This window comes from Panthera pardus, unplaced genomic scaffold (assembly GCF_024362965.1).
Source record: "Panthera pardus isolate Hobbes unplaced genomic scaffold, ASM2436296v1 HiC_scaffold_21, whole genome shotgun sequence".
In the NCBI taxonomy this organism is placed as follows: Eukaryota; Metazoa; Chordata; class Mammalia; order Carnivora; family Felidae; genus Panthera; species Panthera pardus.
In genome coordinates, this window is record NW_026526777.1 from 25978850 (window position 1) to 25994694 (window position 15845).

At 51.1% G+C, this 15845-nt stretch overlaps 1 protein-coding gene across 19 annotated transcripts in view; it reads right to left on the reverse strand.

Moving 5' to 3' along the window:
- NFASC (neurofascin) overlaps window positions 1–15845 on the reverse strand; it is a 178277-nt gene that overhangs the window by 62916 nt on the left and 99516 nt on the right. For all 19 annotated transcript variants that reach the window (XM_019432978.2, XM_019432988.2, XM_019432959.2 and 16 more), the window contains one exon: window positions 5691–5874. In XM_019432978.2, the coding sequence (XP_019288523.2) occupies window positions 5691–5874 (184 nt within the window). The remainder of the gene's footprint in view (window positions 1–5690; window positions 5875–15845) is intronic.

Below are 15845 nucleotides of genomic sequence, written 5' to 3' on the forward strand. Positions count from 1 at the left end.
CCTGGGGCGCCTGGGTGGCTCAGTCGGTTAAGCGTCCGACTTCAGCTCAGGTCACGATCTCGCGGTCCGTGAGTTTGAGCCCCGCGTCGGGCTCTGGGCTGATGGCCCAGAGCCTGGAGCCTGCTTCTGGTTCTGTGTCTCCCTCTCTCTCTGCCCCTCCCCCATTCATGCTCTGTCTCTCTCTGTCTCAAAAATAAATAAACGTTAAAAAAAAATTAAAAAAAAAAAAAAAAAAAAAGAAATACGCTGCCCTACGGAAATCCCTCTTCCAAACAAGTGCAGGGATGAAACAGAGCCCACCACTCCTTTCTGTGCTTTTTACGAAAAGGATAAAGAGGCAGGTAGCAAAGGTCTGCACACCTGAGATGTGCGGGTGCTCGTGTACAGGTGTGTGCATGTTTGAGGTCGGGCTTCTCAAACCTGACAAGTGTATGAATCACCCAGGCTGGCGGGGGGTGGGGGGGGCGGGTCTGGTTAAAATGCAGATTCTGATTTAGCAGACCCTACGTTTCTGACAAGCTGGTGGTATGTGTACCAAGCTTCGAACGGCAGGATCTTCGATGGTCACGTGCTTCCTGGGGAGGAGGTCTTGGTTAAAATTCGCAGAAAGGAGAACATGTGTTTCTGTAACTTCGTAAGATGTCCCTTCTTTATGGTTCTATCGTGAAGTAACAGGCCGTGCGTATGTCACGCTGGTGCAGATATCAGATACGTGTTGGTGCTGTGGGCTGACTTCTTCAGAGTGGGTGCTTCCCCGGGAAGCAAAGGCTGCGGGGGAGCCAAGGTGACCTCGAAGCTTTCTGACTCAGCTGCAGTGAGTTGTGGAAGAGGAGTCCAGGGGCCCAGAGAAGGGCGGTGTGCAGCAGGCAGGGCTAAGGCAGGACCAAGAGGTTCCGGAAGAGTCACGAGAGAGAAGACAGACATGGGAGAGGAAAGGTGGAGTGTGGCAGGAACGAGTCCCCTGCGATCCACACTGTTGGTACATGAAAGTCTTGAGTAAGACCCACGAAAGGTTCAAAACAATTCTTTCAAGTGGGCCAGGGTTGTGTGTTTGCTGGGGCACTGAAATATTTTATCTGCTTTGCCATTTGCCTGGGTGCAGCCTCGGCAGGAAACAAAAAGGAATGAAAAGTCCGGGGAAAAGCAGAAATCTGTGGTTTCTGAACACGTGCCCCCGGGAACTCCCCATGATGGTATCTTCACCCATATAAGATCTTCCTGCCAGGGGCCCAAGAAAGATAGTTCTGGAAAGCCAGTGTGGTTGGGCATGGAGGAGGAGGAGGGGAGAACGGGCCATTTTCAGGAGAAGTAGGCCCTTTGACCACTAGCCCAGGCCTGCGGTTTCTTCATCTCAAGACACAGTTGATGTCTCTTGGGTCCTCACACACAGTGGAGGGCTCTGTCCTTGTCCTGGCAGGGGTTTTGCTTTGCCCACATGGCCTTCAAGCCTCTCTTTTATAAAATCAAAGGTTGGCTCGATGGAAAGAGCCCTAGACATTATCCAGGGAATCTCAGATTCTTAGAAGGGAAGTCACGTAGCAAATTTGCTGCAGAACTGGAATAAGGACCAGTTCTCCTGTAGTCTGGTCCAAAGCTCCTTTCACAGATCTGTCCTTGGCCAGAGAGGTGGGTGGGCCAAGTGGAGCCCCAACACTCTCTCCTCCTTGACATTCTGGACAAAGGAGAGTAAGGAGGGAGGTCTTGGGGGGAGTGGAGACCCTCAGAGCTGGCTGGATGCTGTCCCCAGCCCCACACTGAAATCAGGCCAGGGGCCTCTTGAGAGTCTAATTCCCTAAGGAGGTAATGACATCTGCAACCGTCATTGTGCCACCAAGGAATTTATTACAGAGACACAACCAAACCAGAGGACAAGCCACCATAGGGAGATGACCGTGAGGACCGCGTGCCTGGGGACAAGGGCAGCCTACTTAGTCCTGTGACAACCCCCCCCCCCCCAAACCCTCTGTTACACCACCTGCCCTTCTCTCCATCTATAGAACTTGCTGGTGATGTCAAGTGGAAAATGAGTTTGCTCTTCTGCCTTCCAAGGGGGAGGAAAAGTCTTCCAATGAGCTCTGCAGGGGGTAAGGCAGGTGCCTGCCCCGTCTGCAAGGTTCCTTTATACATGCACTTCTTCTCTTTCCCTGGCTGGTATTTACAGTCCCTGGCACCCAACCCATCCCTGAAGGGTGTGTGTGTGTGTGTGTGTGTGTGTGTGTGTGTGTGTGTGTATTGAGGTCGTCCTGCAGCACTATTTGGGATGACAGTGAGGAAGAAATGTTCCTCCCACCCCACCGTCTCCTCTGTGGGCTCCTAGGAGAAAAATGCCCAGTCCCTTGACGTGGAGAGGGGGACAGAGGGGCGAGCTGCCAGCAGACTCACTTTTTGGCAAACCCACTCTTGTTGATGAGGCGACCCTTTGCTTTCTTCAAAGGTCACGCTGTTCTCCTTGGGGCTGGTGAGGGGGGTGAGGCGGGTGCGTGTGACTCTGTTGGCACAGCGGCGGGAGCTGGAGGCCGGGGCTTCAATGAGGGATTGTGTAGCCGCCGGGGGCTATTCCAGGAAGCCTGCTGGGCCCCAAACTCCCCAGAGCAGAAGCAGTGCCCCGGTCCTCAAGGCACAGATAATGCCCCCTGAAGGGGCAAGCGAGCGGAAGGGCACCCCTGACAGGGCAGCCTCTAGCCAGAGCCCCCGCAGCCTCTCCCAGAAGAGTGCCTGGCCTTCACTTCTCCCACATCTGGGCTCTTATGAATAACGCTGCAGTGAACGTGGGGTGTAGGCATCTCTCTCTTACCTTTTGTGACAACACGGATAGGCCCTGAGGACCTTACGCTGAGTGAAATTAAGTCAGAGAAAGATCCGGTACGTTCTCACTCTATGTAGAATCTAAAAACTTCACACTCAAAGAAACAAAGTAGAATGGTGGTTGCCAAGGGCTGGGAGGGGGGCGGGCAAGTGGGGAGATGCTGGTCAAGGCATACAAAGTTCCAGCTCTAAGATGGGTATGTTCTGGGGACCTAACGTACGGCCTGCAACTGTAGTTAACAGAACTATATCATACACCTGCGAGTTGTTGAGAGAGCAGATCTTCAAAGTTGCCACCCCATACACACAAAAGGTAATTATGGACGTGTAAACTAACCCATGGGGTCATCATTGCGTAATGTATACGTGTAGCAAATCATCAAGTTGTACACCTTAAACTTACATACGTTGTATGTCAATAAATACCTCAATGACTCTGGGGGGAGAGGAGTAAGAACGTACGGTCTTTCCCCAGCCCCTCCCACCGGGCCACGGCCTAGGGTGAAGAAGGAAGGGTGGGCTCAGGTAACTTGGGGGGCACCTGTTATGCTGGGCCCAGCAAGAGGGGAAAACCTGGCTGAAGAGGACCTCTTCCCTGGGCAACTGGGTCCCCTCTGAAGGGCTGGCCTTCTCTTGTCTTGCATTCATCTTCTGTAGGCTTATTCTGGACATGTCACCAGGGCCACTGAGCCTGCAGCCGGCAGGGAGGTATAGGGCATAGGAGGCATGCTTCGGGCAGGCGTCGTGAGTTTCCTGTTGTGCGGCGGCCCGGGGCACCAGGCCTGGTGTCACAAAAGACCTCACCTCCTCATTCAGAGAGGTGCTGTAGTCATGTGCTGGCCCTGCCACTTATGAGCTGGAGAGAAAGGCTTTATTTCTCTGCACCTCGGTTTTCTAACCTGTCAGCGAAAGATGAGACTCAGAGGAGATGCTTCTAAAGCACTTAGCTTTCAGCCAGACATGTGGCAGCTGCTACTCTGGTGAGTTCCAAGAACTAAAAGAAGGTGGGATTAGCAGAGGGAGGGGTGGGACATATCGAGTGCCAACCTGGTCATCAAGTTGTACATCTTAAAGAGACCTGGGATCTATTCATGAATCCATCACCCATTTGCTGTGTGACCCAGAGCAAGGAAAGGTCTATGTTTCCTTCAATGCATTTCCGGAAGTAGGGGACACTCGAGGCCCTCCTCACGGACACTGAGGTGGGGAGATGGTGGTGGGGGAGGTCAGGGCACTTGTGGCTCTTTGCCCCACACGCGGTACTCTGGAGAGACTGACTGCTAGCTCACCTGCCCATGGCTCTGGTAGAGCTTTAGAAATCCAGATTCCTAACAAAGATGTCAAAGCCATCTATTTATAAGTTCTTCTTGAAGGAACCCCTCACCCACTAGCCCCAGGGATCAAAGTGGCAAGTGAATGAGTGAGGAGAAGCAGCAGAAGGGAAATGAGCCTTCACCACTTCTTTGATAACCCAATTTCCTCTGTATCCCTCTGCTCTCCAGGGACTTGGCCTTATCGTGCTCCTTATTAGACTGTCTGCCTGGGATTGTTAATGAGAGACTCTTTCTTGAGCTATCAGTGGAGATGGTCTCCACGGGAACAGTTCATGTCATGACCCCCCCCCCCCCATTCAGTGAACACACACACACGCACACACACACGTGCATGCACACACACATACATGTACTTGGGGCTATTGGGAAGGCAACAGGGCCTTGCCCGTCTTGTTTCTGGGTCCTTATAGTTTCTGCTGGCCTTCTCTTACCCAGAAGTGGCCACTCCTCTGGGCAGTTATTATTTGTAGGGTTGAGTGGGGAGGGGGGCGCTGAAGTATGTGTAATTCTTCTCCAAGCTATGCTGACTCCCGGCCCCAGGGTCTGGCTTTGGAGAGCTCAGTGAGCACTTCTTGGAGCCTGTATCCCTCTCCCAGCCCTCCTTAGACATCTGTCACCTGGACAGAGCCCAAGTCAGCATCGGCATCATGTGGATCCCATCTATTTCTGGAAGCAGGACACAGGGGACAGAGGTGGTATGCCCACATCAGAGCACTGGAATGCCAAGACATTCCGGTGGAGGTGTCAGAATGGCGGCAAAGGGGGGTACGCAGCTAAATGCAGGGCCATGGAGCATGGCTGCCAGTCATTGAGCCACTTACGAACATAGCAACAGATACGGCCGCAAGAGACATGGCTGTCGGCATCCCAAACCCCTTATTTTATGATTCTGATGGCCAAATAATGCCCCCACCGTGGGAAACAGAATGATACAGATTTTACTTTCCAACTTCGCCACGGGCGAGGCAAAAACAAACAGAGGGAATCAGCGCCTGGGTTTTGGACCCTGGCGTTAAAATGGAGCTCTACTTTAATGTTTCATTCAGCCCCAGGCTTCTGCGAAATAATTCCCTTCCCAACCCTCCCCAGGCCATCCATCCTGATTAGTCCAGCCGCGAGGGCCTAGGATCCAGCTCAGATATTAGGAAGGCAAATGAGAACTATCCATTGCACTTGGTCCTTGGAAACTCCACTTTGATGGGCAAGTCAAGACTGCAGAGATCGGAGGGAGGAGAGTGGAGGGAAGAACTCCTGAGTGCCACACTGACTTTCAAATCTGCCACCTCCAGCCCTGCTCGGCAGGCTCCAGGCAGCCCCAGCATCAGCTCAGCCACAGTCCTCAGAGATCGTGCCGCGCAATTCGTCTCACATTCCCAAACGCGGATCTGCTTCCGTCAATTCTTTGCAGGGAAACCCAGCTCTGCATCCAGAATCACTTCCCCTCTCCCCAGCCTCTTCCAAAGTTGCTCTTCACTCCCCGCCGACCTCCCATCCCCTCCCAACTCCTCTGCCCCAAATCAAGAGAATCAAAGAGGATGGGGCAGGACTCACGATCCATAGGAATCTCGATGGCCCCGCTGAGGCTGAGGAGGCAGAGCAGGAAGGCTGCGTGGACCCAGGGCGGCGGCTGCTGCTGCCTGGCCATCCTCAGTACTGGGCCCCGCTCCCTGCTCCCCGGCCCGCGGGGTCTTGCTGCCTCCAGCAGCTCTAACTGGGCCTCTCGGACAGAGTTCAGCTGTGGAAAGAAATACAATGCCAAGTGAGTTTTTCTTGAACTTGTGGTCTGTTCTAGCAATCCTCCGGGGCCTGAAGGACTCCAGGGTCCTGTTGGTCACAGACCAGTGCTCTAGAATAGGATTTCTTAACCCTGATGGACATGTGGGACCCACAATTCTCTGTGTGGGGAACTGCCTTGGGTATTACTGCAGGATGTTTCGCAGCATCCCTGGCCTCTATCCACTAGATGCCAGTAGAACCCACTCCTGCCTCCAATCGAAAATGTCTCTAGACATTGCCAACTGTCCCCTGGAGGACAAAACCACTCCCGGTTGAGAACCACTGTTCTAGAAGGAAGGGCAACTCTGCTTGGAATAATCCTGGAAACAAACACTGTCCCACTGGTCCAGCACCTAGAAGATGCCATGCACTAGGCCAGTGAGAAACACACGAATCTCATAGCTTCTAGGAACCCTATGTGTTGTATGGGCCTGGGTTTGAGTGAGTCTGGGGTAGGGCACAGAGAAAAGATCACACTGATGTCCTCTGATCCAGGGGCAGAGTGAAGGCAGCTGCACTGAGGGTTAGGGGTTAGACAGGTGGAAGCTGGTTACTCATTGGACTTTTTTTTTAAGTGAATTTCTGCAGATATTTTGTGCACAAAGGTATGGTGGCCCTGATGTTGTCCCTTTAGAGATAATGGTGGTGCTGAGACTATGACCCAGAAGAAGGGGCTTCCAGGGGGTTGGTAGAATGAGCGATATTATGACCGCCCAATGTTCACATCCTCAAGCACAAGAAATCATTCTAAGGCCTGCAAGGGGAAGGATTAAAAATGGCTGCCCAAGGGGCCTGGGAGGAGTCCTTAAGAGATAAACCCTTTTCCCCTCCTCCTGAGAGAGAAAAGCAAGAATGGCTATGGAAGGTGGGTGGGGGGCGAATGAAATAGATAAAGGGGATAAGAGTGCACTTATCGTGATGAGCACCGAGTCATGTGTAGAACTGTTGTCATTATATTGTGCATCTGAAACTAATACAACACTGTATGTTAACTATACTTGGAAAAAAAAAAAAAATGAGATACAGTGCTTTAAGACTGCCACCGTTTCCAGAACATAGGATCTTAAAACTTGGTCCAGTTTGCTGTTCTGCCATGGGGGCCAAGTCAAAGAGGATGGCTGGAGGCAGCTCCCCCAGGATGCTTCTCTCACCTGTACACCACCACCAGCTCCCGTCTGTCCTGACTGAGGCTGTCGGGCACAGGAGCAGGGCTCCAGGGCTTGCTCCTGGGAGACAAGGTTATGCTTCTGAAGACCCGGGGGATGAGGACCCTCCCCTGTGCCAGGATGTGGGGCGGGCTAAAGGATTCTGATTCAGATTTCAGCAGTTTCTGTCCTGGACGCTGGGCCCAGCAGCAGCCCCCAACCTCACGTGTTTCTGGACCCCATCTACTTCCTTCCCGCTGCTTCCACCTTGGTTTCAGTCACCATCAGTTCATGGCAGCGACCACAGCAGCTTCCTGAGTGGTCTCCCCGCCTCCACTCTTTTTTTCTTTTTTTTTAAGATTTTGTTTTTGAGTAATCTCTACAAACAAAGTGGGGCTCGAACTTATAACCCCGAGGTCAAGAGTCGCATGCTCTACCAAATGAGGCAGCCGGGTGTCCCTCCCCACTTCTCTTACCCCTCCGACTCATTCTTCACCCATCACCAGAGGTGTCATTTTCTAAAGTGTGGATACAAATATGCCAGGCCCCAGTCAACTCACTAGCTCACAGATGCCCGACTGTGAAATCCTCCCTAATGGAGTCCCCTCTCCAATCTCCCCTCTCATCACCCTCCCTCTGTGTTCCAGCAAGTACTGGTCACCTCCTAGGTCCCATCATGTGTCGTGCTCTGTGACTTCTACACAGATTAGCTTCTGTCTAGAACATGCTTTGAATCTGCCCTCTCACGATTTTTGCCAAGTGTGACTTGTGTGTCCCTCGTCTGTACTCCTGAACACCATTTGTGGCCCCCTTGTCAAGCACTTGTCACTTCGTATTCATTGTGTTCTTTCCAAAAGCCACTCATCTGTACCCTCTATTAAAAAAGGAAGGCTCCATAGGGAAGGTGCCTCATTTTGTTTATTCCTAGAATCTAATATGGCAGGCACTCAAAAATATGTGATGGATGGATGAAAAAATGAGCAAATAAATGGCTGACTGAATGAAATAAACCACTTAGATCACATGTTTTTGTTTTGTTTTTGTTGTTTAAACTCGGGTCTCCCCAGAAAACCAGCAGGCGGCTCAGGGGAACACATGCTTTGGACCTGGATGGCATACTGTGGAGGCTCCCCTCCAGTGGAGGAAAAAACTCCCTCCCTCCCTAGGCACTGCACTTGGGCCAGAGATCAATCAGCTAGAAGAGGGTCAGGGGAGTAGAAATCTCTGAAGGAGGAAAATCTGGGTGGACGGCGTCACAGCACGTCTTTGGTTCTTCCTCCAAAGATGGTCTTTATACAGACAAAGGAAGGGTCTGCTAACTCCCCTCCTTGGGTCGTACATCTCCAAAGACCAGACTCAGGCTATCAGGCTGACACCTTGTACTGAGAGAACCAGCATGGGGTGAGGCTCAGCATTCCTTCACGTAGGACAGTGGGGATGGTTTGGCTCCCGTCTTGGCTTCATGACTGCCATGTTTTGTTCAGGAGCTGTCCGGCAACAGGAAGTGATGGCCAGGAGAAGGGTATCTTGTTCTGGGAATCTTGATGGGTATAAGAAGCCAGAGCTATTCACTAACTAGAAACACACTGGCAGGAAACCAAAAAAAGCCCAATTATTTGGGGTGCCTTTAACTCAAAATTTTAAAACACGGTAGAGAAAGTTCTTAGAGATAATCTGGTAGCTGTTTGATAATTCTCTCTCCCTCTTCTCTCTGGAATCCATTTTTTCCCAGTAAAATCTTAAAAGAGGAAGAGACTTTTAAGATCATTTTGCTTTATGAAATCCCCTTACTTTTCAAATGAGAAAACAAGAGCCCAGCGAGGGGAAGTGATTTGCTCAAGGTCACACAGCTGGTTAGGGGCAAAGCCAGGAAAAGAACCCAGATCTCCTGACTCCTCACCCAATTTCCCATCTCTCCATATGCAGGAAAGTTCCAGAGTAAAGTTGTTATTTAAAAAAGAAATGCTCTGGATCCTCTGTCCCTCCTGCCCTTGCCCCTCCCCTGCTCATGTGCTCATGCACACTCTCTCTCTCTCAAAACAAAAACAGAAACATTTTAATATAAAGTCAATGCATCTTTTTTTTAAAATATTTATTTATTTTTGAGAGAGAGAGACAGAAGGTGAGCAGGGGAGAGGCAGAGAGAGAGGGAGACACAGAATCCAAAGCAGGCTCCAAGCTCCGAGCTGTGAGCACAGAGCCCGATGTGGGGCTTGAACCCATGAGCTGTGAGATCATGACCTGAGCCAAAGTCGGACACCCAACCAACTAAGCCACCCAGGCGCCCCCAAAACAAAAGCATTTTAAATCAAAAATAAATAAATGTGGGTGCCTGGGTGGCTCAGTTGGTTGAATGTCTGACTTCGGCTCAGATCATGATCTCACGATCTCAAGCCCTGCATCAGGCTCTGCTCTCAGTGTGGAACCTGCTTCAGATCCTCTGTCCCCCTCTTTCTCTGCCCCTCCCTTGCTCGTGTGCCCTCTCTGTCTCTCAAAAATAAATAAAACATTTAAAAATTAATCAATTAATTAATTTTAAAAATGTAGTTTCTTTAAAAAAGTAAACAGAGAGGGGCGCCTGGGTGGCGCAGTCGGTTAAGCGTCCGACTTCAGCCAGGTCACGATCTCGCGGTCCGTGAGTTCGAGCCCCGCGTCAGGCTCTGGGCTGATGGCTCGGAGCCTGGAGCCTGTTTCCGATTCTGTGTCTCCCTCTCTCTCTGCCCCTCCCCCGTTCATGCTCTGTCTCTCTCTGTCCCAAAAATAAAAAAAAAAAAAAAAAAAAAAAAGTTGAAAAAAAAAATTAAAAAAAAAAAAAAGTAAACAGAGATTTATCATCTGACCCCATATTTCTACTTCTAGGTATATGCCCCAAAGAGTTAAAGACCAGTACTCAAACAAGTCCCTGTGTGCACATGTTCATAGTAGCATCATTCATAAGAGCCAGAAGGTAGAAACAGCCCAAATGTCCATCAACAGATGAATACGTAAGCAAAATTGCAGTACGTACATTCCATGAACTATCACTTGGCCACAGAAGGCAGGTACTGACACCTGCTACAACGTGGAGGGAACCTGAGATGGTTATGCTCGCTGAGAGGAGCAAGACACAAAAGGTCACATACAGAGTCATCTCATTTATATTGAAGATCCCAAATAGGTAAGTCCATACAGACAGAACACAGGTTGGTGCTTACCAGAGGCAGAGGGGAAGGGGGAACGGGAAGTAACGGGTATGGGGTTTCCTTTCGGGGTGATGATAATGTCGGGATGAGGAAGGGATTCCACTGGAGTAGAATAAGAACTACTCGATTGAGGTGATGGCTGTGCATGCTGTGAATGTCCTAAATGCCACCGAATTGTTCACTACAAATTGGTTCACTTTCTGGTATGCCAATTTTACCTCGATAACAAAGAAATGTAAGTTTCGGTGTCTTTAATGTGCTCATAAAGATAAACGGCAGAAGAGGAGGAGGTGGGTTATTCCACATGGGCATATAGGCACCTTCAGCTCCCGGAGCCTGGTCCGCTCAGCCTGGAGGAGAGGCACACGGCTTGTAATCCTTCCCGTACATTCTGAAGGACTCTCCACCCATGTCTAAGGAACAGGAGTGTTAACTGGTGTCCGGGCATGTGGATTCTAGTGTTGCACTCAAAGAAGTCAAGGCAGAGTGAGGAGGGAGATGTCCTGCCTGCAGGTACCCCCACATCCCCAAGGGTTACAGTTTTCCTATCCCGATAACCAGGTAGGAAAGGCCAAGGGCAGGGATATCTAACTGAAGGCAGGTAAGTGCATGCTTCTAATCAAATCTTATTTCTTACGCTATCTTGCTGTGTGGCCCAGTCACAAAGTATCTCAGGTTCCTCTCCCATTAGGGGTAGGTAGAGAATGACATCACTCAGGGGCAGGTGTGGGGGTGGGTGGAGAATGCCATCTAACTACAGAGCATCCTGGGGAGAAATAGGGAAAATCCCATTTCTGGTGAGAGGGCAGATGGGGGCTGCAGAAGAGGGGCCGTGATGACGGTCTTGGAATGCTGGGAGAAGGTGTGGAATTTTTCTGTTTAGCTCCACGAGGGAAAAAACTAGAATCGAAAGGGAGAAGGTTCCAGAGAGGCAGCTGCTGCTCTGAGATGTTAAGGAAGAATAATCTGATAAATGTAGCCATCCTACAGTACCATCCATGAAAGTAAACACTCTACCCACACATACTACCGATACAATGTGTCCGAAAGATCCTTTTACATCAAATCAAACAGGTTAGAGGTGGATCGAAGGGTGTTAAATACATGACATGGAGGGCTATTGCAGGGGGAGAGAGTGAGGAAAAGAACAAAAACAAATAAAACCACAAGAGAAATCTTGTGTGGACTGATGGTGTAGTATACCCTGCGGAAGAAGATTAATTCGATGCTTGCACTTCTGAAATCCTCCCCCTGCCCTGCAACCCCTGTGTGAAAAGAGAAGAAAAGAGAGAGGGAACAGAGTTACCCAAACATGGAATGTTCTGCCTGGTGAAGTACTGAGCTCACTGTTTCATAAAGAATCCAAGCAGCATTTGGCCAGGTGCTGTGCTGACAATGTACCCACACGGGAAGGAGCTGGATGCTTCTCAGAAACTCCTGGGCACTATTTAAATACACAGATTCCTGGACCCTCAAACTTCTAGGCAGGGGCCAAATCGGGCCTGCAGATTTAAAAAACTGGTTTGTTTTTTTTTTTGAATTTGAATGCCCTTAGAAATTCTGTTATCTTATGTGGGATGCTTCCTTCACTTAGGTAACCTCCCTGAACTGAAGCTTTAAAGTTTCCGGAACTTTAAATTTGCAAGCCTTGTGGGAGATTCAGATTCAAAATGTCTGAGACGGGGCCCAGGAAGGGTGTGGGAGTCGGGGATGGTCAGCCATTGGTGCGGACTGCTGGACACGACAGCCTCTCTTGGTCAAGTTCGAGAGCATGGGCTGTGCAGCATGACTGTCTTGAGTTTGAGGGGTGGGGGTTACGGGCAAGTCCTGAACCTTCAGACCTCTGTATTTCTCATCTGAAAAACTCACACAGGACTATTCCAGAGGGCTTCTGGGATGACTTAATACACAATTCCTACTTAAAGCCCTTGGCAAAGCACAGGGCCCAGAGTGACGCTCAGTACGTGTTAGCTGCTGCCCCGGGGCGGGCTTTGAGTTCGCAGGATGAAGGAAACATCCCGGTTACCTACGTGACGTTACTGGTAACAGCGGCTACTAGTAATTATCCACCCGCAATCAGTGTGCTTTCCAATTTTTCCTTCTTTCTGGATCCTGGTTTGCTTTCTTTCCCCAGACTGGGGAGCCCCTAGGGTTGGCACCACAAGCTGTCCCCGGCAGACGGTTGAGAGGCCCATGGCTCCCACAAGCTGTCATCACCGGGAGCCCCCCACGTTCCCGCAGCCCCGTTCTGGGCGGGGCTGTGCCAGTGGTCACAACACATCTGTGATGATGGGAGGAAAGACTGGCGGGGCTGAAACGTGGCTCAGCTGCCAGTTCCACGTCTCCGAGAGCAGAACCCCCCCCCCCCCCCCCGCCGGGACTGTTGGGTGGCAGTCGGCAGGCCACTCATTCATTTACCAGATCTGGCAGCAGGTGCTGCTTTAGAGAATATAACACAAGGACGAGAGATAAGGTCTCTCTGCTCTGGTGGAGCCTTCTTTCCAGTGAGGGAGACAGGAAATCGGCAGTGAACAAAAACAAATCAGGTAGCAGTAGGTCCAGTGAAGAAGACACAATCCGACCCGCACACTCGGGCGTCTGCGGCGTCTCATCCATAATCACCGGAATATGGAGGCGACCTACATGCCCTTCATCCTTCAGTAGGTGAACGGATGCATAAACTGTGGTGCATCCACACGACGGAGTACTATTCAGCGCTAAAAAGAAATGAGCTATCAAGCCACGAGAAGACACGGAGGAAGCTTAAATGCGTATCACTAAGTGAAAGAAGCCATGGGAAGGCTGCGTACAGTATGATTCTATGTCCCTAGGTGACATTCTGGAAAAGGCAAAGCTATGGAGGTGGTAAAAAGATCAGTGGTCGCCAGAGGTTGGTGGGGGGGGGGGGGGAGAAGGAATGAATAGATGGGAGCACAGAGGATTTTCAGGGCATCAAACTCCTCTGTATGAGACGATGATGGTGGGCCCATGTCATTACACATTCGTCTAAACCCACAGAAGGACAGCACTGGGAGTGAACCCTCATGTCAGCTACGGACTGTGGGTGATTAGGATGTGTCAGGGTGAGTTCATCACTGGTTACAACTGCACCTCTCCGGTGGGGGGTGGTGCTAATGAGGGAGGCTGTGCGTGTGTGGGGGTAGGGGGTTTACGGGAAATCTCGATACCTCCCAGCTTGATTTTGCTGTAAATCTAAAAGTTCTCGGAAAAAAAAATCAAGTCAATAAATAAAGAAAAAGAAGAAGAAAAGAAGCCCCAATAGGCTGATGGGGTAAAGGGAAGTGAATGGTCAAAGAAGGCCTCTGTGAGAAGGGGACATTTGACGGAGACCTAAATGGCAAGGAGGAGCCAACTTTATAAAGGTGGGTCAGGAAAACATCCGGGGCCAGGGGAACCGCTTGTGCAAAGACCCTGTGGCAGGAAGTAGATGGGTAGGTGAAATCAACCAGTGTGGCCAGCTCTGAGGATGAAAGTAAGGAATTTAAATTCCATTCTAAACACGCCAGGAGGCTACTGCAGGGTTCTAAGTGGTGGGTGACCTGATGAGAGCTGTTCTCAAAGGCCACCCTGGCTGCTCTTTGGAGGGCGGCATGTAGACAGGTGGCAGTGGACGCAGGGAGACCCTCCGGGGTGAGGCCAGCGTCTTCACTTTCCAACCCAGAAACTTCACCACTGTTTCAATGAAACCACCCAATGCAGCCAGCCTCGCGGCCACCCCGGGGTTTCACACCAAGTATTCAGGGTAAGGAGGGTACAGCTGAAAGATTTCTCAAGAACCTTTTAGTGCCAGGTTTTTGCATTGGGTCAGAGGAGCCTGGTGGTTTCTTTGGAAGTGCTGGGGACCTTCTCCAAGGGAGGAGAGCATTTGGAGAGGGAGGAACAAGCGGGACTTCGGCCCCCACCCCCACTCCACTCTCACCGGGGCTGCTTCAAAGTCCCTGTTTGTTGATATTGGGTTTTGCATGAGGTGTTATTTGAAGAAAGGACTCCGTCAGTAAAACAAAGAACTGGAAATCCTTGTGCAGCAGTCTGACTCTCCAAATGCAGAAAACCCCGAACCCATCGGCGACAATGCGTGGGTGCAACAGCCAGGCGCGGCTGGGAGGAAGGACGTGGCAAGCCGTCAGGTGTCCCAAGGCTCGCATCTTTTGCGTTGAGGTCTGTGGTGCTCTCCGGGCTCAGGGGGCTTCCTGGGACTGCTTCACGATCCCCAGTCCCCCAGGGGGGAGTGGGGGGGGTGTCTCCGTGTGTAACACGAGGATAATCTAACACCGCGGAAGGCAGAGGGGAAAGACCTGATTCTTCATGCCACCGTTGGTGTCGCTGACGGGGCATTCCCTGAAGCCAGCCCTAACTGTGCATCTTCCAACTGCATATATATTTATATTACAAATTCCCTTTAATTTTGAAGCCGGCTGGAGTCGAGTATTCTACCACGTGCAGCTGACAGCGCGCTGTCACGGTCAGAAATGCCCGTGGGACGTTAGCTGGATGCCTACGCTTCCCATGGCCTCCACTTTCTGCGTAAAAAGGGTCCCTCCCTCCTCCTGCCGGCGTCTGCTGGACCCAGGCCCACCCCTCCGCAGAGACCCGCCCTTGACCATCCGCTGTCCGCTCCACATGCTCCTGAATCTCCCAACTCTTCTCCAGGCCTCAGCAGAGAAACACCTTCAAGTTTCTCTCCTAACAAAAACAAAAGATTATTCTCTGGATCCCACAGCCTCCCTACATACACCTGATTTGTTTTTTTTCCTTCTCTCTCTTCTCATGAAAGTTTGTTTAGAGAGTGGACTATGGCTTCTGCTTTTATTTCCTGAGTTCTCTTTCCCTCCTCCAACCAGACTCTGGAACGCTCCCTCCAGACCTCCCGTTGGCCTCCCGACGGCCGACTCTAGCGTCCTTAGTCTTTATCTCGCCAGACCTCTTGGAGGCGGCATCGGCTTCCATCAACCACTCCATCCATCCCTCCTCACATTCTTGTCTCCTTGGCCTCTGAACCACCACTTCCGGCCTCCTCTTCTCTCTGGCCCTTCAAACCTCCGCAGCAGCAGTGATCACCTTGCCGGATCCTCTCCTTCTGCCACGGGCTCGTCGTGTTTCCACTGGGGTCCTGCTCCTCTGTCTCTCTTCCCTGTCTCTGTTGATGGCCCCCACCCAACTTGCCCGAGCCAGACACCTGGGAATCGCCCTGAAATCCCACCGCTGCTTACACCTCACACGAGGCACCGAGGCCCTCTCGGTGTCTCTCACCCCCTTTCCCTTTCCCGTGCTCCCACCCTCTTACCTTTGATCTATGTCATGCCTCGTGGACTACTGCAGTAACCCCCCCAGCTGGTATCTTTCCAGGTCATTCTCCATGTTGCTATTACAGTGATGTTTCTAAACCCCTGTCTGAGGCTGTCAGTGCTCGGCTGAAAACCCTTCCATATCGCCCCATCAATCTATACGGTCAGACTCAAACTCTTGCGCGCAGCAAGGCTCCAGGAGATCAGACTCCTGCAGGGCTCTCAGACCCCCTCCAAATGCTAAATGCCCCGTAACTGACACACCATTTACAATGTCCACATTTTACATGTGCCATC